The sequence below is a fragment of the Haliotis asinina genome, chromosome 8 (genome assembly GCF_037392515.1).
Source record: "Haliotis asinina isolate JCU_RB_2024 chromosome 8, JCU_Hal_asi_v2, whole genome shotgun sequence".
Lineage (NCBI taxonomy): Eukaryota > Metazoa > Mollusca > Gastropoda > Lepetellida > Haliotidae > Haliotis > Haliotis asinina.
The window spans coordinates 5,906,295-5,931,827 of record NC_090287.1 but is presented as its reverse complement, the minus strand read 5'-3'; the positions used below and the strand labels follow the sequence as shown (position 1 = coordinate 5,931,827).

The 25,533-nt window shown below is 38.7% G+C and overlaps 1 protein-coding gene across 1 annotated transcript; it reads right to left on the bottom strand.

The window, feature by feature from the left end:
* Nucleotides 1–390: 390 nt before the first annotated feature.
* On the bottom strand, nt 391–25,533 carry LOC137293687 (WD repeat-containing protein 26-like). Its single transcript, XM_067824386.1, has 14 exons — nt 25,112–25,533; nt 24,587–24,686; nt 20,202–20,258; nt 19,835–19,971; nt 18,880–18,977; nt 17,974–18,130; nt 17,417–17,555; nt 16,482–16,622; nt 16,093–16,212; nt 15,609–15,754; nt 14,623–14,701; nt 7,187–7,316; nt 6,105–6,278; nt 391–4,751 (listed from the first exon to the last, which is right to left on the bottom strand). Exons 1-14 carry the CDS (start codon nt 25,318–25,320, stop codon nt 4,714–4,716), a joined length of 1,725 nt encoding a protein of 574 aa, XP_067680487.1. The 5' UTR covers nt 25,321–25,533; the 3' UTR covers nt 391–4,713.

Genomic DNA, 25,533 nt, shown 5'->3' with positions numbered 1-25,533 from the left:
CTATCTCACTGTCCAAGTATTCTATTTCACAGCGACTATTACTCAAGTTTGTAACCTGTGAGATATGCACCATAACTTGAAGTTATCAAAAGACTGAGCACTGTTGTCTACAGATTCAGAAAGTCATGGCAACATTCCATAGGTTCATAGAAATTATGCCTTATGAAGATGTCAAATTGTACTTCACTTCGCCTGTTAAAATATCTGATCAGTTACGTAAAGGTGCGAGTTGGATTTTATGCTTCTTTTAGCAATATGCCAGCAATATCTTGCTCAGGATTGGACTTCAGACATTGTAACTATGTTGGAAATAGAACATAACGAGCGAAAGCCTTGACCACAAGGCCACCCACGACGGTTCGTTTTTGGGGAATTAATAACCATTCATTATTTGGGAATTAGTAACAATCTTTTACTGAAGGAAACATGGCAAAAATACAAATAGCCATTTTGATCTAAAATAGAAAAGCCACTCATATTTCATAAAATGTTTTCTTGACAGTATGAATAATTACTTTCTTGAGAAACATTGGCTCCATAAATTGAAAGGTAAATAATCCAGTGACAATACATTTAAGTGCTGGAATTCAAACCAGTGGAGCCTGGAAGGTGATGTTTCCACAACTGACACTTCCAAAGGAGCATCCTTGCAGCAATAAGCAAGATTCAAGTGGTGATAATGTTCAAAATGGCTGAGAGACACCAGGATTCGAAATTAACGCTTTAAGATAGCATATTTGCTATTCAAAGAGGACAGAGTAGACACAACTTGCTACATGTTATGTTTTTAGCGAAACATCTTACGTTCATTAGTTAGCAGTCATTTTCAAAGGAAAGATCTCCACTTGTGCACTTTCACTTGTGAACTTACTTTTTTGGTATTACAACTTGCACAAATGCTCATTGTAGCTTTTCTTAACACGCCATGAACTGATTATATAACGTATTTTACACAACAGGAAAAAACGCTGCTACCAGTTACAGGATTTAACTACCTGTTCTTAAACCAGGTGGCAAGTACTTGCTACTTCATAAAAGTGTTAATTTCGAACACTGGACACTCAGACAGACTAGACATAAAAGTAATTCATTATGCACTTGTATTATACTTATATCAAGCACTACTGTCTGAGTCTGCAGACAGAGTAGGTCAGGCTTTTGTTGGACAATGACTACTTTCAAACAAGTGTTCATGATGGTAAAACTGTACAATTCTTGAATGCATGAAATGTCTTTGAAAGAACACTGGTCCACAAGCACAACTTCTTGGCATATATAGCAGCTACAACTTAACTCTCATCAGTGTGAAAAGTGTCCTGCCGACTTATTTGTATGAATCATAATTCTTCTCCCGTATGTTCTGTCTTCAGCTTTAATTCACTTTCCAGTGATTTGTTCTAAGACACCTTTACATCTCTCTTTCATTTTATTGTATAAATTTAACTTTCAGATTGTAAGAAATTCATTTTTCAAAAAAAAAAATTGCATAATTTAATCATAAATAGTTAAAAACAACAACATTGCATTGAAAATACATACTATCTCTTTGATATTGTGAAGACTAACAGCATTCTGAATGTTATATCTGACGTGAGAGAAGTATTTGGAGACAACACATTATCACTTAAAGTGAGCTTGGCATGTGTCCTCTGCAGTTCTCCAGCCATCTGCTAGGAGGCATCCAAAGGTTGATCAATTCACTCTACCATGTTGGGAACTGAACTTGGTCTGTGACCAAGCTAACACCTTGTCTATTTGGCTTCCCACAGCCCACAACCAGGTGCCTCACAACAGATGGATCAAGGGTATACTTCACACACTGATGTCACAGGCAGGTAACTGCTAAGCAGTAGACAATCATTATTCTAAGACATAGTTTTAGGGTGAACACTATTTGACAATTCCGGGAACAATGATCACTAAAGTCTCCTTGGAAGCATACCATTGTTGAAGGTATGAAGCACTATTTTCCAAAATATTAAGTCTGTCCACCTTTACCGACACAATTATAAATACTATTACATAAATAACACTCTGAGTATAAATCCTCTCTCAGTGATCTGTATGTTTCAAGGCCTTTCAATTTCATCTTTATCACATTATGAAGTTGTAAACATGCATTAAACTGAAGCTAAACTAATCAAATGCTGGAGGAACTGTGTTGTACTAACAGACAAATTTTACAGCACTGTTTATAACAAGCATGTCCAACAATATCAGATTCTTGCCATATAAAGCTCACTAAGAGAATGACTGTACTGATGAATAAAGATATCTAAAAACTTCACGATCTGTTACAGTGAACTTGGATGGAATGCAAGATACGTGGTCTCAGACCTGACCAGTGTTGGAACTCAGAAACAGGATTTTCATCTTCAAACCTACTGCTTCATACACAAGTTTTTGGAAGAATACAGATTTATGAAACAAAAATCAACAAGAATCTGTAAATCTAAATACTTAATTTCCCAAACTGTTTAGAAAGAAGTAGCTTCAAACTGGTGGTGTAACATCAAAGAATCATGAACAATTTTACTCTTTATTCACATCAGAGACTGAGAAAGGTAATGTACTACCATGGGACTATGTCTATTCGCCATTGTATGCATGCTGAATGTTAAGAAAATGGTGGGGAGGTTATCAAGAATATGCACATGAAGCATCTGAGCCGTCATGGACTGAGTGAAAGTGAGCAAACAAATCTGACTGTATAATAGATTTTTTTCTATTATAGAACTTGAGGTGCATTTAGTTCTAATTAAGGGCCCTGATCTATGAATATCTAAGAATAATAATACCTCTGAAAATATGTGAAATGAACTAATTCATATGCCAAAGTCATGTAAATACAAACTGCTGTACAACAATGAGGAGATAAGTTTAATGCAACACATATACGGGAAGATATCCCATATTAACTTGCAAGCATCCTGTTGCATCTTGTTGGTCTACTTAATATTTCCCGCCATATAGTGGAAATAATGGTGAGTGTGGTGTAAAGCTAAATTTACTCACCAAACTAACTCGTTCCCTTATTGGGCAGTCTCTGACAGATATGAAGGTATATTGGGAGGACAGGTATGATAATGACTCATATTCTAAATGTATCCTTCCTAGACACAAGAATCTATGCCATCACTGATCAGGTCTGAAGATGAATTGATGTTTCCAGTGTCTGCTCTGGGGAGATGATGCTTGACAACGCTATCTGGTTAATTATGACATAAAACATATCAGCTCATCTATAGTAGATATAATATGACAAAGTAATCGGGGAAAGTATGTACAAAAGATAAAATATAATGCAAGTGATAAAATATTACCTCCAACTGTATCTGACAAACATCAACACAAACCAAAGACAGTACCACACACAGATCGAGAGAAGGCCTCAACGCTCAACTCTCACTCAACTCATTGTGTCTCAAAGAAACCAGGAAACAACACTGGATTTTAAACTAACTTAAAGAGCAAATATAGTACTCAAAAGATGATAAAGATCACATTATTCTTTCATATTACTACAGCTGATCTGCCATGACAGACAAGCCAAAGTCAAATAAATGAACAGGGTGTTCTCCAACTTCTTTTGAGAAGTACAAATAAATATTGGTCTTTTAGAGATTAATACTTTACAGAAAAACTAAAATATTCTACCACAATGAGGTAGACTTTCTTCTAAAAGGCATATAAAATGTCTGTCCCTAATTTCATGTAAAAGCTTTTCATAACATTTCAACCTTCTCATCTAGTCAAGCAAATCAACAGTTACCACGGGCACAGAATTAATATCACAAATCTGAAATTTCCCCTGAAAAACAACTTTGTTAACAACGATTTTCCGTGAGCGAGTGACCTTCTGGCAGTTTGTGTGCGGACATGGTGACTTCACTCCAGTAATACCCATAGTAACCATAGCAACAGTGCTCCACACATCACATCTAACCTGAACTCAGTGTGTTGCCGCTACCCAGTGAAATAAAGTGTACAGAAAATTACAGCAAATTTCACATTCACTGAACTGTAATCGTCTTCAGCATGGTTTCAACCAGTGTTCAGAAAAACAAAAATGTGACATTGTAAGACCTATCAACAGCTAAGTGGTCTATTGTGTTCAAGGGTTTGTGGTATTCCAATTGGTGACCATTTGATTTTTTCATCCACGACATCAAGTACTACTGTTTGGTCAAAATGCATCAATATTTACTGTACGTAATGTGCCAAACATTGTTCTCTGTGTTTCTGATGAGAGCTAATCGAAAGAGCAAATTTGACTACTTTTCATAAGCATATCCTGCAAGGTAGTCATTCTCCTGAACCTTCTCCAGTGACCATTTTCTATAAACTGAAAATGTTGCCTTCAGACTAGCTAAATGAATTAAATAAATAAAAGCACATTGTATGTTAATCCTTGAGAAAGAGGAAGGTGACTGAGACAAATGTATAGTCAACTACAGGTAGTTTGAATAAAGATTAGTCAATAGTTTGCACTGAAAACATCTGGGTAGCAGAAAACAGCACCGGCACAAACTAAGGGAGATAACTGTTGTGTCCTGAAGGACAAGAAAACCCAAGACACCATGAACTGACAATCTCTCACCATTAGGAACAACTCTTCTAGCTACATGCTTCCATATTCTGCTACAGTTGGTAGATACGTATCAAAATGTCTACTGTACACAAATATCATACACAGCTTATATAAGACCTTGGTCATACTGGTGTGCTCCGTCCTGATTCACTTGTGTTACCTGAAATGAGAAGAAAGTCAAAGATTGAGATAAAATGTGTTAACACCAGCCATACTGGTATATACTATTTAAAGATGAATCAAAGCTACCGATGCTGAAGATGAGTTCCATAAACTTCCCTTAGCTGGAGATTATAGCTCACTAGACAAGACAATCCACCTAGCCAGTTGGGTTACATAGATATTTACAAGCCAGCCATCAGCTGATTCTGTGTTCACTGCCACAGGTTTGAAACCTTTTAACTGCATTAAAATCACATCTTCAACACTCATACAATGCATCTCTGCAGGAGTTCTCACTTTTCATAAGTGATTTCTAAGCAACCTCACACATCTCTACAAACCAAGAAGACGACAAAGTCATCTATATCCACCAACAACGGTAAAAATATTCTTCATGAGTACATTCATGGCTATGATGATGACAAATGTTTTGGTGTGTATATAGCAAGGTGGAATACCTAGTAATGCTCCAGAAAGAAGCACTACCACTAAGTTCACTTGAAGCCAAAATTTCTGCTATGGAAACATAAAAAAAAATTTACTCAGAAATCCAAAAGTACCTAAAGGCCTCAGTTCACCACTACACCTACACTACTACAGCTATATATGACATTTGGTGATGAAACAGTGAACAGTTTTTGAGTTCTGCTCTGCATAAGAGCACTGCCACTAATTTCTGTCTGTGCAACCTGTTGCTTTGGAAACACAAAAAATATTTTATTCAGAAATCCAAAACTACCAAAAGGCACAAGAAGACCACCAGATAGATCAATACGTAAGTCAAGTTTGGTGGAGAAACATTGAACACTTTTAGAGTTCTTCTCCTGAAAAGAGTACTATTAACAATTTCAGTCTAACTCTAAACTGTTGCCATGGAAACGCAAAAAGAAATACTTCAATCAGAAATATAAGAAAAACTACCAAAATGTACTTGGTCACCACAATACGTATCTATGGGCCAAGTTTGGAGAAGAAATATTGAATAGTCTAAAGTTCTGGTCAGGAAAAGACAAAAGTGCATGGATGAATCCATTCTAAAACCCCCTGCAAAATGCACTGCATCAGATAATTATATCACAATCCTCCATAGACTCACAGCTGCCCCAGTACTAAGAATATAAAAATAGATAGAAGCACAAAAAAGATATTGCCGCTGAGTTAAGATCACATTACAGTCATTTCTACAGAACATATCCATTGAACACAAACGTGCTTCTACTGAACACATCTGTCATTTCCTTGAAACACATTTCAGTAGTTTCTACTGGACACATCCCAGTCATTTCATCAACACACATTCCAGCTATGTGTACTGATCACATTTTCCTGGTGCATTAAAGCAAAATCGTACTTATTCTAATTCTGTCGAGAGGTCCCCATATCCTGACAGTGCCATCATCGGAAGCACTCGCCACCATTCCTGGAAGTCTGGGGTTCCAATGAACACAATTGACAGTCCGTGCATGACCCTCCAGCACAGCAATTGGTGACTCTCGCCGGATGTGCCACACGTAAACTTTATGATCTACAGACACAAAACATCAAGGAAATACGTGAAGTTATATTCACATCTCCAAAATGTGTGTGTTTATTTAGCATTTCACAGAATGGAATTCAAACTTTAGGGACAATTACATAAGTTCATGAAAATCAAACCAAATTCAATTCAATGGACTAATGGATGGCTTATTGCCCAAAGAAACAATTCGCAAAACACATTAACATTTCCTTCACTAAGAGTTCGAAATGTTTTCTAAAGTGATGATACTTGGAATTGATGTTTGACTTTCTCCAGCAACCATATATTGCTGTTACAGCTTTGATAACTTTCAACATAAGTGACAAGAGATTTCAGTGTGATAGAAGTATAAATCCTTCATTCAAACAAAACCTGCATTTGTTCTCATCTGTTTTTCACAAAAATAATAGTGGCACTGCAACTCAAATGGATAAGAAGTTAACAGTTTCAATACATCAACAAACGACAGCCACTTTATAATGGTTGCTGTCAGTATTTGCTGTTTTAATATTTTCTGAATAAAACCCTGTTGACCAAATTATAAACATACATGATAAAGCTATGTAAAAAACGTTAATGGTTGAAAACAATAACGCACAATGTATAACAGTTAAATCTACTATACACAAACTTTCAAACTGTAGCCATAGACACTAACTTTATGAAGATTTTTTAAATAAACTAAAACGTCCAGTAGGTCAAAGCAAAGTCCCATGAAATGTATAATGCTTTGAGCTACATACACATGGTTACACCTATATCTAAACTGAAAATGGTAATAGTCACCAAGATTTTTCAAAATGACCACCACAGTGGCAAAAATATGAATTGAGGCTCTTGGGCTATTCAGGTGTCATTGTTGGGCACCTGAGTGAGTTAGGAGAAGTTGTAAGAGTAACCCCTGCTGTACTCACCTTCACTGCCACTGGCCACAAAATCTTGATTCAAGCCACCAAAACATGAGAATATTGTGTAGAAACCCTGACTGATACCTTGAAATTTGCGCAGTAATATTTTGTCTTTTAAGTCCCATAAATGGACTCCCTGAAATGAAAGAAAAGTTTGAAAGGCAGAATTCCAGCTGCACAGAATTGATGATAAACTTAATCTTGAATTATTCATCAACATCCAGTTATGTGATAAAACTTCATAAATGTTATTTTCTGAATAAAACTGAGATTTCATACTTATCCTGGTTCATGCTTATTGTGCTTATCTCCTCCCTCTATGTGAAGATAGTGCAACACTTGACATCCCTTGAAGCTCCCTTCTAACTGAGCAGACATACAATATAGTCACCCATCAGCCATGCTTGATACTTGCTCCGAAATCTCATAAGCCTGACAAGATTATTACCGTGAATTCAACGTGCCTGAGAGGGGTGGAGGGGAGGGCTTGATGCCATGGTCAGGATAAGTATAAAATATCAATCTTCTTCAGAAAATTACATATTTTGTCTTATCCTGACTCATGCTTATTATGCTTACAGAATCCGACAGAGAGGGCCATGGGTCAGGCCAAGTCAGGCCATGCTGGATTCTGTTGACTGCGTACGACTGATTCTGTCGTAAGTTTAAGTACGTCCAGTACTCCCCCACCTTTCGGAAGTATAACGGAGGTTGTATGGTTCTGTTCTTCCAATATTTATCTGTGAGATCAGCATCTGTTGTCTGGAATGCGATGATATATAGATCAGCAAGTGCCCTGTTAGTGTCTAATACAACCATATATCAGTATGTAGTATCTTCATTACGAGTACAGGGTCACAATCAATCACAGAGCTGTAGTTAACAATTCTTAATGAGGGGGTCCCCACCCATGTTAAAACAGTGTCATATCAATAGTTTGATGCATAAAAAATAAACTGTAATTAGAACTTCACCTACTTTTTCAACCAATCACAAAGTCGGATTTGCCTAACTAAATTTGCTCTTAATGATTAAGAACTCACAACTAAATCGCTCTTCTTGACATGCCCACATAGGATCTCATTGATCATTAGAAAACATATGTTTTCATATGTTTATTGACATGAACTACACGTGACAAGCACGATCTGAGAACCAGTTTGTTAACCCTTTCGCTGCCAAAACATTCAAAAGCTTGGCTATTTTTTAAATGTCAATAGTTAACTTTTAGTTAATGATAACCTTTGCAAATGATAACACTTATAACGCATTCTGGAATGGAGAGAACAATGCTAGAAGTATTGTCAGCAATGTTTTTAACAGTGCATGGAGATTCAACTGTAGATTGTTTGGTGACGAAACTCTGGGACTTATCAGATAGAACGTTCTTGTTGTTTTGCTGCAAGTTTTCAGTAGGACATGGGGGACAGAGGTTGTTGCTGATGTCCTGCAGGATACTGAACTGTTCCCATTGGTAACTCCTGACAACGTTACTACGATGTTTACTGTGACTTGTAACTGCATTATCAGTAATTCCACTGTTGTACAATGTTGTACAACATGTCATGCGACTGGAGTGGTTGGAGATATTTCTCCCATCTGTACTTATCCCTGCTTCGTCATAGAATTTCTTGTACATTCCAGAAAGTTTATCATTTGGTATGCAGCTAGCACTGAATCTAAGGAGGTCATCTTTGAGATCAAGCGGTTTCCTGTTCAGGGGGCCTTTCCAAGGAATCAGTGACGAGTACTTGTCATACACTTTCACAAGTTCGGGTTTTCAGGCTGTTCATAGTGAATGATGTTGAAGTCCACCTTGAACATTTTTAGAAACACAGGGCAAATACTTGACGTAAGTCTTTCCGTACTGATTGGCTTCACAGTTCTTATGTTCCTTATATCCTTGAAAGGCGAAGGCCTTTCCGTTCTAGAAAAACACACCCTTACCAATCCCTTCCGCTGTGGTCAAAGAACTGATGCCCAAAATTTACGTTCATCTTCTTCAGTGACTGGATCACATTGTTTTTTTTCACACCTCGCTCGCTCGCTACACTCGTTCCACCCCTTCTTAGCCACTAAGATTTCTCTTAATAGATTCTAAATATTACAAAGATTCTAGGGGGGCAGCTGCTCCCTGGGCTCCCTACAGACGTGACTCATGCTAGCCTGTTCAAGACGTGCACATTGACTCCACACTCCACAGAGCGCTTTGGTCTCAACAAGTCACCTGATAATTGGGTGAGTGAAAACCTGTGCCTTTGTGGAACCGTTAGTTGTTGTGTAAGTCCTGCTGCCTTGTACAATGGCTCTCATCCACACTGAGATAGTGTTGCAGGATATTTCCATATGTGTCTTAGTAGAGTATTTCTGACATCAATGCCACTATTGCTAGGGCGAGTAGAAACAGCGTTTTCTGTATCAATAATTCAAATGATGTCTGGTCTAGTGGCTCATAGACATCACTCACGAGGTGTTGTAGTACAACATTCAAATTCCAAGCTGCAGCCTTAAATCTGTGTGGTTGTTGCATGCACTCAATGCTGTCACTTAATGACATACTGCATTGATTAAAGCTTTTGTTTCCAGGTGGGTGATATGCAGAATGTGTTGTTCGCCCAGGTGAGTACACCAACCTTGTAGCAACGCATCTACATAGAGATGGCTTTTGTAGACCAGCTCTAGCAAAAAGTCCCTGTGATTGATCAGTGAGTCCACCATAGTAGATATGGTCTCAAGTTGTCGAGTTATCCGATCTGAAGTGTTGTAATGGGTGCAGTTGTAGATGTCCATATCTGGTCAACTCCTGCGCTGAAGTGAGCAGACAGAGTAGACACTACCACTTTCGTAGTGGTAACAGAGAGAATACAGCTTGTTCTATCATAGCTGAATTCTGACCCACTGATCCTCTGGGACAACAATGCAGTTCAACAGAGTGGGGAATCGATTCCTGAGGAACTGAAAATCTTGGAGCTCCAATTCTGACTTCTGTAGATTCACAAGCCATTCGAGTTGTGTTAGCAACCTAATGGTAAAGTCTAAATGTAGTCTGAGTTGACTTGTCCCGTAATGAGCTTGAATACCGACATGCAGGTAAAAGGCGTCGTGAAGTCCTCACCGATGTAGGTAGGTGGCAATGGGCTTGGTGACCCAAATAAACAACCATGGGGTCAAAGATATTCCAAACGGTACAACCGACCACTGGTAGTGCTGACTGTTGGATATGAAGTGCAGATGTCCTGGAGTCTGGATGTATCGGAATGTGCAGGTAGGCAGCTAGTAGATCAATGCTGGCCAGATAATCCGCTGGCCAGATGAGATGGATTATTCTGAACCGTTCTGGTTTCAGTAGAAAATCAGTGTTGAACTCCTTCATGTTTTCCTTGGGTATAAGGAATTTTTAATGGCCATATGTACCCCAAGGAGGGCTTTTTTAAAAGAATTCATAACCTCTACAGGTTTGTATAATTTTTTTTTTCTCAGAAGTCCTCCTTGGTGTACATATATGCATTAGCCAGACTTCCAAAGATGTAGTAGATTGAATCCTGCAGATGTCACAGCTGGATGCTCCGAAATAGAATTGTAGATCCTTCTTCTGAGTACTGAGCGCAGAAAGGATCATCATATCTTCTTCAGTTTCCAGGTTGCTGAACTTCGAGATGAAAGCACCACTGTAAGCCCCGGAAAGGGAGGGTCTGAAGAATGTACTCCAAGTGGTTGTATCCAGCTGTGCCGGTTGCATATCCTCTACTTTATGGGACCTGTTGCGAGTCTCATTGATGAGCTTGTAGTCCTTATCTATGTCGGGCATGAAGGGCTCCATGTGATATAGTGTTTATCAACAAGCGCTGCAGGCTGGAACATGTTGCTGCTAGTACCTTGTCGCTATCTAGAAGGCTGCGGACAAAGTTCCTGCGATTGTAGATATCAGCACAATCGTAGGAAACATTGATGTGTCAATGTCCTCATTACTAATCTTATAGGTGAGAGTTTCGTTGGGAGTCCTTCAATGGTGAGACGAGGTCCAACCAGTTCATAATCCACGACATGAGTCCAACTACTGAGTCGGAGAAGAGGGCTTGCCCCGGTGATGGGAGATTGGCGATGTCTATCCCTGTCCACTGAATCCTCTGTCGTTGCATGATTGCATTCGTGAGTGGGGAACTGTGTCCATGCAGCGAACGTCAGCAATCCTTCTTGAATCCGCATCCGATAAAGACGACGAATGATGACGGCTCTCCAACACACGGGGGATGCAGACAACGGCTGTAGCGGTTGCCATAGGTGCTAGCACTCAGCGAGTCGATGGAAGGAACATCATCCATACTGCGGCAAGATTACACAGCTGATGACGATTTCGTGAACAGAATTGTGCATAGGATGCATCCTCTTCATCAGATGGACCTAGCGCAGCTGATGAACTGTCACTTAGAGCGACTGTAGCAGTAGTAGTTGACAGATGTTTCTGTTCCTCTTCAAAACGGCAATCCATCAGATTCATCATGAGTGGTGAACTATTGCATGAAGAGGCTTATGTCCAGTGACTGATCAGCATGCAGCTGTGGTTGATTCGTAGAAGCATCTGACATGTTGAGAGTAGACGCTGTAGATGTTTGCATGGAAAGTAGACTCTCTGAGGTTGTAGCATTGTTGTCGTGTTGATGACGGTCTAGCAGACGCCGAATGTTGATGAGGAGTGCTGATGATCTGTACCTCAGGAAGTAGTAGCGGAGGTTTGTTGTAGATGTGACGTTTATCAGGAGGGACGATCTCATCGCTGAATGACTTCCTAGAAGGCGTTGTGTGTAGTTTCAGCATTGACCTAGTACTTGAAGACTTAGTCTTAAAAGATGATGAAAACTTCAACATGTTTGGTTGAGATGATCCTGATTCTGATGACGTCCTCTTCTGTGATCTAGAGAAAGTCTCACTGGTATCTCGACCATGCTCCCGGGGTGCGTCTGGATTATCACTAAAATCATGAATGTCACCGGTGCATCAAACAAGCAAAACGTGAAAATTAAATGAAAGCAACAACATTTCATGTACATATATCAATAAGTAATATTACAGTCAATAGTAATAACAGCGAATCATCATAACACATAAGTGTGCCGATAATACATGGAAGGTGGAACGTAGGTTACCATTTGTCAGGTTGTCTCGTACGGAATCATTTAGCGCGTGGAGCTTCAGGTGGTAAGTTAGATGAAATCAATAACATCGCGTCGAACTTATGCTGTCTGCAGAAATTAAACTTCTAGATGGGATCACATGACTTAGATCATGTGGCAGGCTATTTTTAACTTGCATCGCAACAGACAGCAGGGGTTGATTCATAAGTGTTATATACAGCACAATTACAGTGTAGTTTACCTTAATCATACTTAACATGTGTTTTCATTACTGATGAGATGTTCTCACACGCGCCAAATCCTAATGAACAACCTGAGTGACACGTGTCACTAGTGTTTTGATAGCTAATTAATCAATTCACATCAAATGCTTAAAGTGAAATCACCTTGTCGTGCGGTAAACGATAGTGACGTGACACATACACATGCATGTTGCACATATCTCCCTGTCCGGATAACTGGATCATTTTTCAGTGGAAATCTATAGGAATGGTTTGAAAATTTGCCATCCGGATCTAGAAGCGCGAGGTCCAGTTAATCGAGTACAATTAATGATCTCAAGTTTCTTTTCACATAAAAATCGTCCAGAGGACTGGGTTTCCGTATATGTGGGGTCCGAGTAAATGGGGTTCGACTGTATACGCAGAATCAACCGATTTATTAGACATGACTTGAGACAGCCTACATCGTTTGTCCTTAGCACGCCTTTGCACAGTATATAACTATAATGCAAATTCTAAGATGCTTCTGTGAAAGATCAAAGGCGCCGAAAATACTTCATCAGACGATAATGTGCATTACGTCACAATGCGTTGACCTCCCTGCGCCATTCCAGTCTGCCCCCTCGTAATCGACATTTTTTGCATTACGTCACAATGTAACCGACGTCACAATGGATGTCAGTTGCCATCGCCTCGTACAGCCTCCCACAGGAAACTGCTTTGTCGCATCCCGTTTCTTTGTTTGCAGTTGCATCAAACAGCTAACATCACCAGTGGAAACATTATGTTTATGTTTTCATGAAGGATAAAATGCCTCATAGTTCGACTCAAAACTTTACAGAGACATGGTCATGTTTGCAATGTTTACATTCCCACAATGCAATTGTGGAATGTTGCATGACTAGTCAGCTTCAGCTGAATGTACTGATCTAAACTTTCGTTAGTAGTAGAAATGAGACGGTCAGTTTGCCTTGTATGGTTTATGAGAATCACAGAGGTAATTAAAATGATCTAGAGAAGATATTTAACCCGAACATAAACCTTCACCAAACTGTTCATCATTTGTTTTTCTAGTAACGTTTGTCTTAACATAAAGGGCTGACACGTCAAAAGAACAGAGTGTCAGTTAGCCCTGTGCGAGGATTCTCAAGTTAGGTCACAGACACCATCGTTTGTTTTCTGCCACAGATTAATCAAAATTAGGCTTAGAAATTATTAAATACGCATCTTAGAAAAGAAATACAGTTCGTTCTACCACCATGTATAGTGTAATAAAGCACACTTTCGACCTGAACGCAAGCGTCCTCCTGATTTAACGATATAATAGTTCAGGGCGAAAGTGTGCTTAATTACAGTATGCATGGTGGTAGAATGAACTGTATTTCTTAATTCTGAATCTGCTAATTTTTTACAAAGTTCACAGAGAACATTGGAAGAACAAATATGTTTGCATATCAACTGCCGACAACCGTAATTTACTTTGTGAGCACGATTTCATCAACTGAAACCAAGTCTAATATGAAGAAAACGTGTCCAAAACACTTATTTATATATTTAAACAATAATTTAATACAATGACAATAATAAATACAATCCCCAAACCGAATACAGCACAATTTAACTTCAAGGACCAAAATATAAGCAAAAACTTGTCGCTGTATCGAGACCCTAAATGTCTCCAAATATACTCATCAGGTGATGAAGGACAGAGTGGCAAGCATGGCTGGTCATGTGACTGTATTGGCTGGGAATGGAGGCTTCCGGTGAATGAATGTATTGTATGAAGGGAACTTCAAGGGACTTCAAGTGTTCCACTATCTTCGCATAGAGGGAGGAGATATGCATAATAAGCATGAGTTAGGATAAGGAAATTTCTTTTCTTTCAGTCTTGTGATAACTGCTTAATGAGATAAATGTAAAATCATTCAATATAACTCGAAGTCCTATTTCATGCTCCACTGAGATTTCTCACTTAATTTCAAATAGTCATATAGGTCTACAGCACATTAAAATTAGGATGCAAGAAGCATGACAGAAAGGCCTCCAGTAAATATATGAAGATCAAGCCTCGTTCTGTCGGGCGACATACCTGAGTGGCTACATTGAGTAATGCTAATCTGCCTGTTTCATTGATTGCGAAAGACATTATGGGATGGTCTTCTTGAATACTGAAACAGAAGACATACAAAGAATTATTATAAACATACTGTGCATGATAATCTAAAAAACACTGGAACATATGCAGAAGGCTTCATTTCTACTTCATAAGCCTGTAATGACAGTATCAGTATCCATCAACTATGAGGAGTGTTCCATTTAGTGGTCATTACGGTGGTCTGTCAATAACATTCCAGTATCATCCAAACAATATCATAACCTAGCATATAATTCTGTAACAAGCACTGCTCTTCATAAGACAAGACTGTTCACAATTAATCAAAACTTAGCATCCACAAACATTTTTAAAAAGTGATCAAAAATTTCAATCAACCCACAGTAGCACTTTATATTGATCGTGAATTGGTTTGCTGGAACAAAGGGACAGTAATTGCAGTGACTGAGATTTGCTGGCGTATTTATATGACCTAAGACATTTTGTGTAACAGTGATGTACAGAGATCCTTTGTACAGTGTTGGTGGTGTGCATGTTATTGTAAAGAGCATAAGGCATCAGTAGTAAATACTTCCCTTTTGTTGCTATCGGTCATGCTGCATGTCTGCTAGCAATCAGTTTCATTATCTGTTCGACTAGGCTGACTGCTATGATGATATTGTTTGTGACATTCGAGACAAGGACAATGATCTAATTGGACATGTGTCAATGTGAAGGACTCAATTTGGAGAGACAACACCATTTGGCCATAGATGAAGGCTTGAACTGGAAAGGGTGTTAACATGCCTTTATATCAGCCAGTTGACTCTTTTGCCCTAGGAAGAAGATTTGAACTTGGCCACAGACGAACATACAAAAGAGTATAATTAACAAAAACAGCACACAGTGATGTAGAGATAAATCTGAAGAAATGCAAACCACAGACTCACAAATTGAAGTCTGACAGATTATAACAGACTCACATATTGAAGTCTGTCAGATCATCAAAGTTATATCCCCTGATTCGATGGTGTGTATCTGCTGCCAACACTGTTTTGCCGTCTCCTTGGCAACCCAGACACTGGACCCGAACACCCTCCCAGTTGTCCAGCACAGTGCCATCAATATCCTGTAACACACACCATTCATGCTGATTGCCAAACACCATTGAGGACAGTGTCAGCATCAAATAATAGGGTCAGGGTTTTCCTGGATGCTGAATCATTATAATGCTAACAATGGATAAGATAACCTTTTGTGAATGAATGTATTTGCATATTACTAGCACCTTGTGTGGAGATTGATACTGTGTGCATATTAACAATCTACCCAGTCGGTGAGTCTGACCAGTAAATGCATTCGGGGGCCTCAAGCAGAGTGGCTTCCTGGCAATTCATTCAAAGCTGGAATATTGAGTTGCGCAAAAATACATGTTTAAATTACTGACATGCCAACTGTTCCACTCACACAAATATAGAACTGGCCTCTTGTGCCTCCTGTGACGAACTTCTTGCCGTCTACATGCCAGGACGCACTCGTCAGACTGTCCTCTGGGGACTGACTCAGCTTCTGACGTAAATCTCCAGTCTGAAACACATACAAACAAATCACATAAGTAGAAATTACATGTAGAGCAAGGTTCTACATTCAGACGTTCAAGAAAGGATTGAGCAAGTGCAGTTTTAGGCAATATTCTAGCAATATCACCATGAGAAGACATAAGAAATGAGATTCAGACACCACACCCATGTTTCTATTCTGAGCGGCATCTCTGTTTTGGGAGAATTCTGTCTATTCCTACATGGAGGAGTGTCTATTGCAACCAGCACCACCAACAGGGGTGTTAAAGGACTCACCTCAACATTCCAGATCCAGAGTTCGGAGCAGTCATCTGGGCCACATGCAACAATGTGTGAGCTGTCAGGACTCCATGCTATGTAGGCAACTCCATATGGATGGCTGTCATATGTCTTTCTGTGTCGTAATTCATGAGTTTCCTACATATAACAATAAGGAATCACATTACAGCTACTTGTCCCACCTTGTGAGTAAATGAGGCAAATGGGTATAATGACACTTGGAGCAGTATTGCAGTTATACCACGACTGATTAATATGGAAGGAAAGGTGTCAGACATATACCACTGTTGGTGAAAACTGTTGGCATGGCTATACAGCTTATAAACCCTGAAACCTAACTGAGGCAACTCAAATCTAACTGCATTCATAGGGTCCTAGTATTCTCTGGCTGAAAATTAGAGAAGTGGGACAAGCACAGACCTGAGCCGAGATTCTCAAAGCTCTCTTAGCACAAAGGTGGTTTTAAGTGCCATACATTAACATTAACTTGTGACTCGTTGATGCCCATGCTGATATGCCAACTTGCATCCATGTAAAAACTGTGCAATGAGTAAGGTTACAAGTACTAGAATTTGTACTTTACTAAGAAAGTGAAATCCCAAATATGACATATGTTGCATTTGCCCACTTTATAAATGGCATTTTGTAATCACCAGTTTGACTTGAGGTAAAGTCAGAAAGTGACACCATCAGAGTTGTATATGGACCTGCTCAGACACCAATACTAAGACAGAAACTATGAAACTATGAGTAAATATTTCTAAATTAGAAATACAAAGATTACAATATATTATTTTGTGACATTCTGGCTCTGCAGAAGTCACTTCAACATGATGATTTTCTCAATATCTGCCGAACAAGGTCAACTGGCTTGTAAGCCTGGATATTTCTGCAATCATGGACAGAGAAAAGGAGACTGTCAGTCAACTTACAAGATCTACATCCCACACAATCATTGTGCAATCCTTTGAGCCAGTGGCGAGTTTGGTGCCATCTGGTGAGAAGCGACAGAACCACACTTCGTCACAGTGGTCATTGAGAATCTGAATTGTGTTGCATGGAAACTGGTCCCTGTTAAAAAAACATTCAGTTACAAATGTGGTCAGATGTGTCAAAAACAAACCTTGTTTCACAACTTCACAATAATGCTTTCTATGTCACAAATGTCAACAGAATTAATCTTGTTGAGTCACTATTCAGCTGCTAGTAAGATATTTGAATTTTGTATATAAATAGGTGACACGTTTCTCTACATATCCAGAATTTTGGGTATATACTGAACTTCATGTAGAATATTCTCAAAAAGAGGGAGATGTGAATTAGGGATGATTCAAGGTTTAACACCACTGATCGTATTACACTTATTCAACGTTGGTTGAATTTAAACAGAGATGTAATCAAAATGCGATCTGTCTGTGTGATATCTCTAGTACTTTGTGACCATTTCTCCCTTCCTCAGTTGTACTCTGGGTGAGAAACACTGACTTACTTGCTGCAGACGTGGTCCAGGAGTAGTGAGACTGCATCCAACCCACTGTCCAGACGGGTATTGTGGTAGGGACACTTCTCCTTCTGCAGCTCCACTGCCTGTGTGAGTAGTGTCAGCAGACGGCGAGGGGGCAACATTACTGTGGGGGGCAGAAAGGCTGCAGACAGATGGCATATTCCTTAGACATTTTCTATTTGATCTACGGTCTTACCGTCACCAGGCCAGGCAGAATATTCCTGAGACATATTCCACTCGATCTAAGCCCTACTGTCACCTGAGGCAGACGGCATATTCCTTAGACACTTTGTACTAGGGCTACACTCTTTCAGTCCTGCGGCAGATGGGCAGATGGCATCATCTGCAAGCTCCAGCAGAGTGGACACACTGCTAAATTCCCAGTACAGACACTGAGGGAAAAAGTATTTCTACATGGTGTCAGGCTAGTCATCAGACATTGTCTATATTCAGCCAAAATTCATAATTAATTGAAATTATCTGCTCAGTTATCTGATTCTTTTACTAATTTAAAGCCCAATCTTCCAATCTTGTCAGTTTTTTTAATTTGTCTCAACATCAAATCAAACTTGCGAGCAGACAAAATAGAATTTGTGAAGGCTACATTCAAATGAAACTTCACTCTGTTATTTGCATATTGTTATATTGCAAACAAGAAATTAAATACAGGTTTATGCCACATTTAGTCTATTATAAGTGTCACTAACTACAACAGGTGGACTGAATACGTCACAATGACATTACTTCAAACCAGAAAAACACCTTGCCACATTATGTCACAGCATCACGGGTTTGGATTTTGGCCAAGAGGTTAACAAATATGGGACGTACAGGCTTATGTCAGTGGATGTATCCGGGTGTAGTGTGACTCGGACTTGTGCTGCTACTTACACTGTAGTTTCTCCACCAGCCTCTGTCTGGATTCAGGGCCCTTGCCCTGCCAGTCAGCCATGTCTCGCAAATCCTCTGGGGTGCTGCACATCATGTATCTGCAACAAGGGAAACTCAAAAATACTCAATACCACAACGTGATCACTTCTGGGGTAGACCTGAAGGCCCACATGTTGAGAATGACAAATCAAAGCCTTGGTGTAAATACAGGGTTAAAACCAATGATCAGTTTATATTGGAATGTTGGTTGTTGGTCCAAAACTTATCTAAAAGCCACCTGCCAATCTTCCGCTTGAGCTGATTTTCATGACATAATCATGATGATGTAATTAAGAAAGAATAAGTCAATATGGTATTTGATGTTAATGTTTAGTGAACTATTTATTGGGAAGTGATAAATAGCAAAGAAAGATCTACTTTATTTTCATTGTAAAATTTAAAAGCTACATCCTGAGCAGACATGAAATAATAGCCAAGTTTATTTGCCATTTGAATCCGTAAGCTGAAAGGATCTAGAGCCAACAGACAAGAAAGATGCTATTATTTGATTGCCCACAGTGAAAAACGACTTGTCCCACAATTTGTCTGTTGTTCAACGCAACAATCAGCAACATTCCAGCTATATGGCGGCAGTTTGTAAATACTGGAGTCTGGACCAGACAAGCCAGTGATCAGCATCTCGAGCATCCATCTACACAATTGAGGTATGATGGCTCAGTCAACTACAGTGAGCAAGTGAGTATGGTTTTATGATGCTTTCATATTTGAACAACATCTGGGGACATCAGAAATGGGCCTCCACACCCTGTATGCATGCAAAGAGTCAAGATTCAAACCATGCCTTTGCAAGAATTCAGTAGCTCCCACATACTACTGACCTTAAAATAAATTCATGAAATCATGTGTGGAAGTTTCAGTGATGTCATATGAGTCTACATCTGAAGGAAACACTCACGAGCTAAGGACGTGCACCCTCTCAGTGTTGTACTTGAGTGGGGTGAGCTCATGGCGCAGACAGCTGAGAGCCTCCAGGACCCGCCCATCCTCCAGCTGCTCCAGGTACTTCTGCTCTAACAGCAGGAACTTCATCTTCTGATATACAAGAGCACATATATGTCATACACAACAATAATGTGTGGACTAATGCTAACTTTCATACACATTCAATGATTCATATTGTACAATCCGTACAGCATTACATTTCATGCTCTGTAATACAACCAGGGAACTACAGTACATTCTTTCTGTCTTGTATTTGTTGCCTGCAACATGTACGACATGCAATCAGTGTACAGCAGATCACCTTGACATGCATGACTTACTAGAAGGCCTTGAGCACATTCCACTAAGGACTTCAGTTCATTCAGGGCTGTCTCTGCCTACAACACAACAATGGCTGTCATCATGTAGATCACTGTAAATATCAGAGTAGTTATTACCAAAGTTATGTATCATTAAACTTCACATCCATCCAGTATGCAAAGGTGACTTCTATTTCACAAAATAAGGAGATACAATAAAAAAGTCAGAAAGTAAAGAACCAAACAAATTAACAAAAAACCTCTTTTAAAAATCCAAATTTTGAACACAAGTTTTTTTTCCTAGGCAAGTGTGACTGCCCTGTTCATTGATGTCACTTTGAATTGTTTAATGACGTCACAGACGATGAAATACAGAAACAGTGATTGCTAGGCAAAAGTGGATTGTGCACATGATATACTCTTTAAAAAAAGTAGGGGAACTGTACTTTCAATGTATGACTGTTGAAATTGGGAGATATATGGGATTGAATCAATGTTGATACAATAATAACGGATGTTTTGAGAAAGCATCACCACATGGATTTTATTCAAAACAAAGCTGTTCGTTCAGTTACTACCCTTGTTAAGTGACTGGAGTATGACATGAAAATTTCAGGTTTACAATTTTCAGTCAGTTGTGTGTGATTTGACCCTGAAAACCCTGACCATGCACAGATACATGAAAATGGTCTACAGTGATTTATCGACCTGCATGAAGAATGTCAAGATTCATAATGACATCCCATGCATGTGTAGGATTCAGGAAGCTCCAAAATTGTGCACATACTTCCCATGCTTGAAATGATGCTGCATACACAAGATGAGTTTCTCAATGGGTTTTCTTTCTACCAGACTTCAAAGTTCAGGTTCCCTACTTTTTTTTGAAGAGTATACATATGACACTGGTTATGTTTCATCATATAGACAATAAAAGATGACATGTGTCAACCATGACAGGTAGTGTGGAAACCTAATCCTGCTAGTCGCCTCTTTTGACAAGCATGGGTTGCTGAAGATGAATTCTAACCCAGATCTTCACATGTGGTGTCTGACAGTGTATTAGTTGATCAGTAAATTTATTCCCATCTTATACCCAGCACCAACAAAGGACTTACTATGTTTTCATATATTATGGGTTTACTGAGATGATGGATCACAACTGGAGCTCTTGGTTATGCTGGAGAAGATATCCCGAACCAGTAACGATGGTAACTTGTTTCTATTATACAGACCTCTCATAACATGTATGAATATATAATATCCATCAAAAGTATAGATTCATTTAAGCACTCACTACATGTTATGTTTATATATATGGTTATAACATACACTGAAGATAGTTTCCCTGCTAACTAGGGGGAAACCAACTGCAAACTTTATGTACATGACTTGCATGAGGGTCATACATCAAATTCCTGAAAAGCATGTGCAAATATCATGCATGTTAGGAGCTACTGTAAACGTATTATATATCGCACAGGTTTTATTTTCGTGCTTTTCACTCAAAATATTTTGCCACGAAAAAAGTGTACACCACAAAATAAACCTTTCGTTCGTTAACTACTAGTATACACATGCTTGCCTCTCAGTTGTCGCTATAACACATCAAGTTTGAGGACCAGAATCTCTGGGAATGTTAAAACGGCGACTGATGGAATCAAAAAGAACCAAACTTATTGTCGCTGTAATGGATTTCCCATATCACGCATCTAAAATAGTCAACGAGTCCATTCCTATAGCAGAATTATGAATTATAGCGAAACCAGTAATGTGTGTTGAGGCCGCCATTGAAATTGGTCACATGTTCTATTTGACCTATCATAGAGAGAGATGGTTTGATACAAAACAGACTACCATGAAACAACTTGGAAAGAAATAATACAGCAGCACTTTATTTATTCATTAAAATTTTAAAGAAGTTCATTATTACTCGCAACTGACAGTCAATTAACACATCAGCACATTCTCAACAAATCGGATGTTTGAAATCACAACTTCATACACTATAGCAGTTCATTTACTCGTACTTGATAGTCAATTAGCCACATTCACAATGCCATTATCAAATCGTCAGAATTCGGAACATAACACTGATATTTTTCAGCGTTTTATATAGTATACCATCATAATGTGTCACTTCCTAAGGTCTTAATACTTCCGTGAGTAACCGTAATACATGTACTGTATATGTTAGGCAGGCTGGGATTTCCTGTGACTTAGCAATCCATACCACATGTCAGGTTAAGCCACTCTGATTGTTTTTATTGCTGTTAGTAACGGCGAAACAGACAGCTGGCAGTTCCGGCAATTAATGATTCCGCGAATAATTAACTGTGCAATGTAGTCTTAACTGTCAACTCCATGAAATCTGCACCAAGCGAATATAACTACATTTACAGTATATTTTGGAGTTTGGTTAAGAATTCACCACTTTTCACCGAGTTTTATCATTTACTCTCAAGTCATAACAATGATCTTCCATCTTTCGAATTTGTTTCAAAGGATGTCAGTTCATGTGTGAACAATACCATTGAACAGTATGAAATATTTTGCAAAATCTCATTTAGAACAGTTTAGTGAAGTAAGAGGCAACATCTACACTAGTGAGGCTAGACTTTGATGGGTATTATTTATGCAATACATGAAATGATATGGCCGCAAAAATCAATTAATATCCAGTCCCATTTACTGAACTTTTAAACATGTACATGATTCTGTTCTGAAGGACCTACAGAGTACGGAAAGTGATATGTCATGTATACAGTGTCTATTTTACTTTTCATATGAAGTGGACCCTTGAAAGAACAGGACAGGTGTGGATAAATTAAAGCATTTGTGACTGTCGTTTCACAGGAGAGGGCGATTTTGCTCTGAAATTTTGGTTCGATAACTACCTTCAAATTCAGTTACTGCAACTTGATATAGAAAATTACTGCTAAATGGCAAAACTGTTAATGTGTAGACAAAACACATGACTGTAGTATTAAAGGCTGGTGTATTACAAGCTCCATGCATTGATTTTATCATTTAGGCATCACACTAGATGTTGAAAAGTGTGTATAGTGCTGAGACGATTACGAATGCAGATTGATCACTGAAAAATGTGAAAACAAGCTGAAAATATTGGCAAGATTGGTAGGGTATGTTTATGGACGATTCTTATGAGTCATTTTATTTGAATGGTGCTCCAACTGGACTCACTAGCTCAAGCCTTTTTGTACTACTATGCTTCAATGGCACAAGGTCATGGTAAAAAACAGACTAAAAGTATGAAATGTAGATGTTGGAATACACAGTATATTACCCATGCTAAATATTCCCTAACACTTATTTTAATCATATGGAAAGACACACATGGACAGACATTATGCATTTACATAATGATTTTTAAAATAATATTTATACATTAAACCATATGCGTTCTCTAGTACTAAACATTTCTATGATAAAGCATATGCATATAAGACTGAGACCTTGTAAATATTACCTACACAATTTACATAATCAGTTACATTAACCTCACTGAACAAACACAAATGATTGTACACTTGAAGACCAAAATGCATTGAATAGTAAGTATGCATGGAGGATGTTATGCCTTGTCTAAAATCAACAGAAACATCACATAGTGTTTTCAAAATTATACCTACATCTTGTTTGGAAAACAATGAGCATTTCTGTAATTGAAAATCTAACAGAACAAATTAAGTGTTTACATACAATACACCAAATGTTTATGTATTGGTATACATTAGCATTACAACCTTTGACCCCACTTTATGACAATACCAAAGAATGTATCTGTAAATAAAACAATGTTTTCAGTCTGACAAAGTGTCTTAAGAATATCTTAATCAACCATGGGTTGAAGTTCAGTCATTGTGTCTCAATCTTACGCAAAAGTTCACACAAAAATGGGCACTATCTTCCTGCAGATGTGGTTTGTTTTGGTCTAGCTATGATCATGAGGTCATGTGATATGCAAATGATCAGCTGTTGCTATTTATAGCACTGAATGTCAGCAATAACATGCTTGTCTCCTAGGCTGGCCTTAGATTGTGGTCAGTGAAGCTTTTATGTAGGCTACAGACATAATTCCCTCTTCAAATATGTTCTACAATGACATGAACAGACCATACATGTGTCAATAACTACAAACAATACAAAACTAACAAAAGACCATTTGTAACACAAGAGTATACTAAACAAACACAAATGCAAAACACAAAAATCAAATTAATCATTTTTAAACTATTTGAAATGATTATACTTATTGACATATCAGTGACTGGAATTTTTACATCATTTCTTTACTGCAATTTAGATGACCTTCTAACCTACAATATTATCAAAATGTGTAAAACATCACTTCCTGAATTTTGGTAAAAAACAGTATTGCACATTACCTCTTTCCAATCCCCATCCATAACATAGGACCTGAATTTAGCAGCAGCTGGGTGCTCTAGCATACATCCCGACTCTGCAATCAGCTGTTCAGCTGTGCGACTGAAAAGTTAACAAACCTTTGATGCAAGCAACCCTCTGTATGTGTGCAAGTTTAATCAATACAATATGTCAACATGTAGGGGATTGTATGCCATTGCACTGCATGTTCTAAAAAGTGCACTGAGATACTGAAATATGCAAAAAGTGATGGCATACATTTGCAAATTCTGAGTCGATTTTCTTTTGTGGTATGATCAGCTGATTGCTAATGAGGATGAAAACACACCATATGTGCCAAGGCTTGCTACCTTGTCACAAGTTGCGGGCACCTGCTTCAGGTGCCTACTGGTCAGGAATGCTAGACGTAAATCCAATGTATCCATATGAGAAAGTGAATAGGAATGAAGGAAATATACAAAGACTGAAATAAACATCCTTTCCATATCACAACTGACTAGCAATTCGCTGTCAACTCTGATGCTTACTTCAGTCCGAGTCCCCTCAAGTGCTGACCGATTAATCGGACAATGTCTTGGTCAGTCCTCGACATAGATTTCATAGATGTTTCTCTCTCTGTCTCAGATGACAATATGCCATTAGTAGCGGAACAGGCCCCATTTTGCTGCGAAGTCGAAGCGATTTCTTCAGTCGTATCTCCATTGTGCTGTTGGCAGCCATTAAAATTTGCCTGCATGTTTGAGGCTGACAATCGCTGCTTTTTAGGCGGTGGGGGCGACACACCACCGTCTTCCGAGTCTGACGACGATGCCAGTATTGCTTTACAAGTTCTTATGGTTTGTATTATTTATCGAATACAAACCATTGGACTAGAACTTAAGACAAAAAAGACCTAAAGGTGAGGCTGTACTACCCGTCTCCCGTGGCCAAATTTGTTTTGCTTCGTGAC

Coding starts and splice junctions, on each gene's coding strand:
- LOC137293687 (XM_067824386.1), bottom strand. CDS start 25,320: ATGCAGGCAAATTTTAATGGCTGCCAACAGCACAATGGAGATACGACT. Junction 19,972..20,201: donor AATGTGCTCAAGGCCTTCTA/GTAAGTCATGCA, acceptor CTTGTATATCAG/AAGATGAAGTTCCTGCTGTT. Junction 18,978..19,834: donor AGGGTGCACGTCCTTAGCTC/GTGAGTGTTTCC, acceptor CCCTTGTTGCAG/ATACATGATGTGCAGCACCC.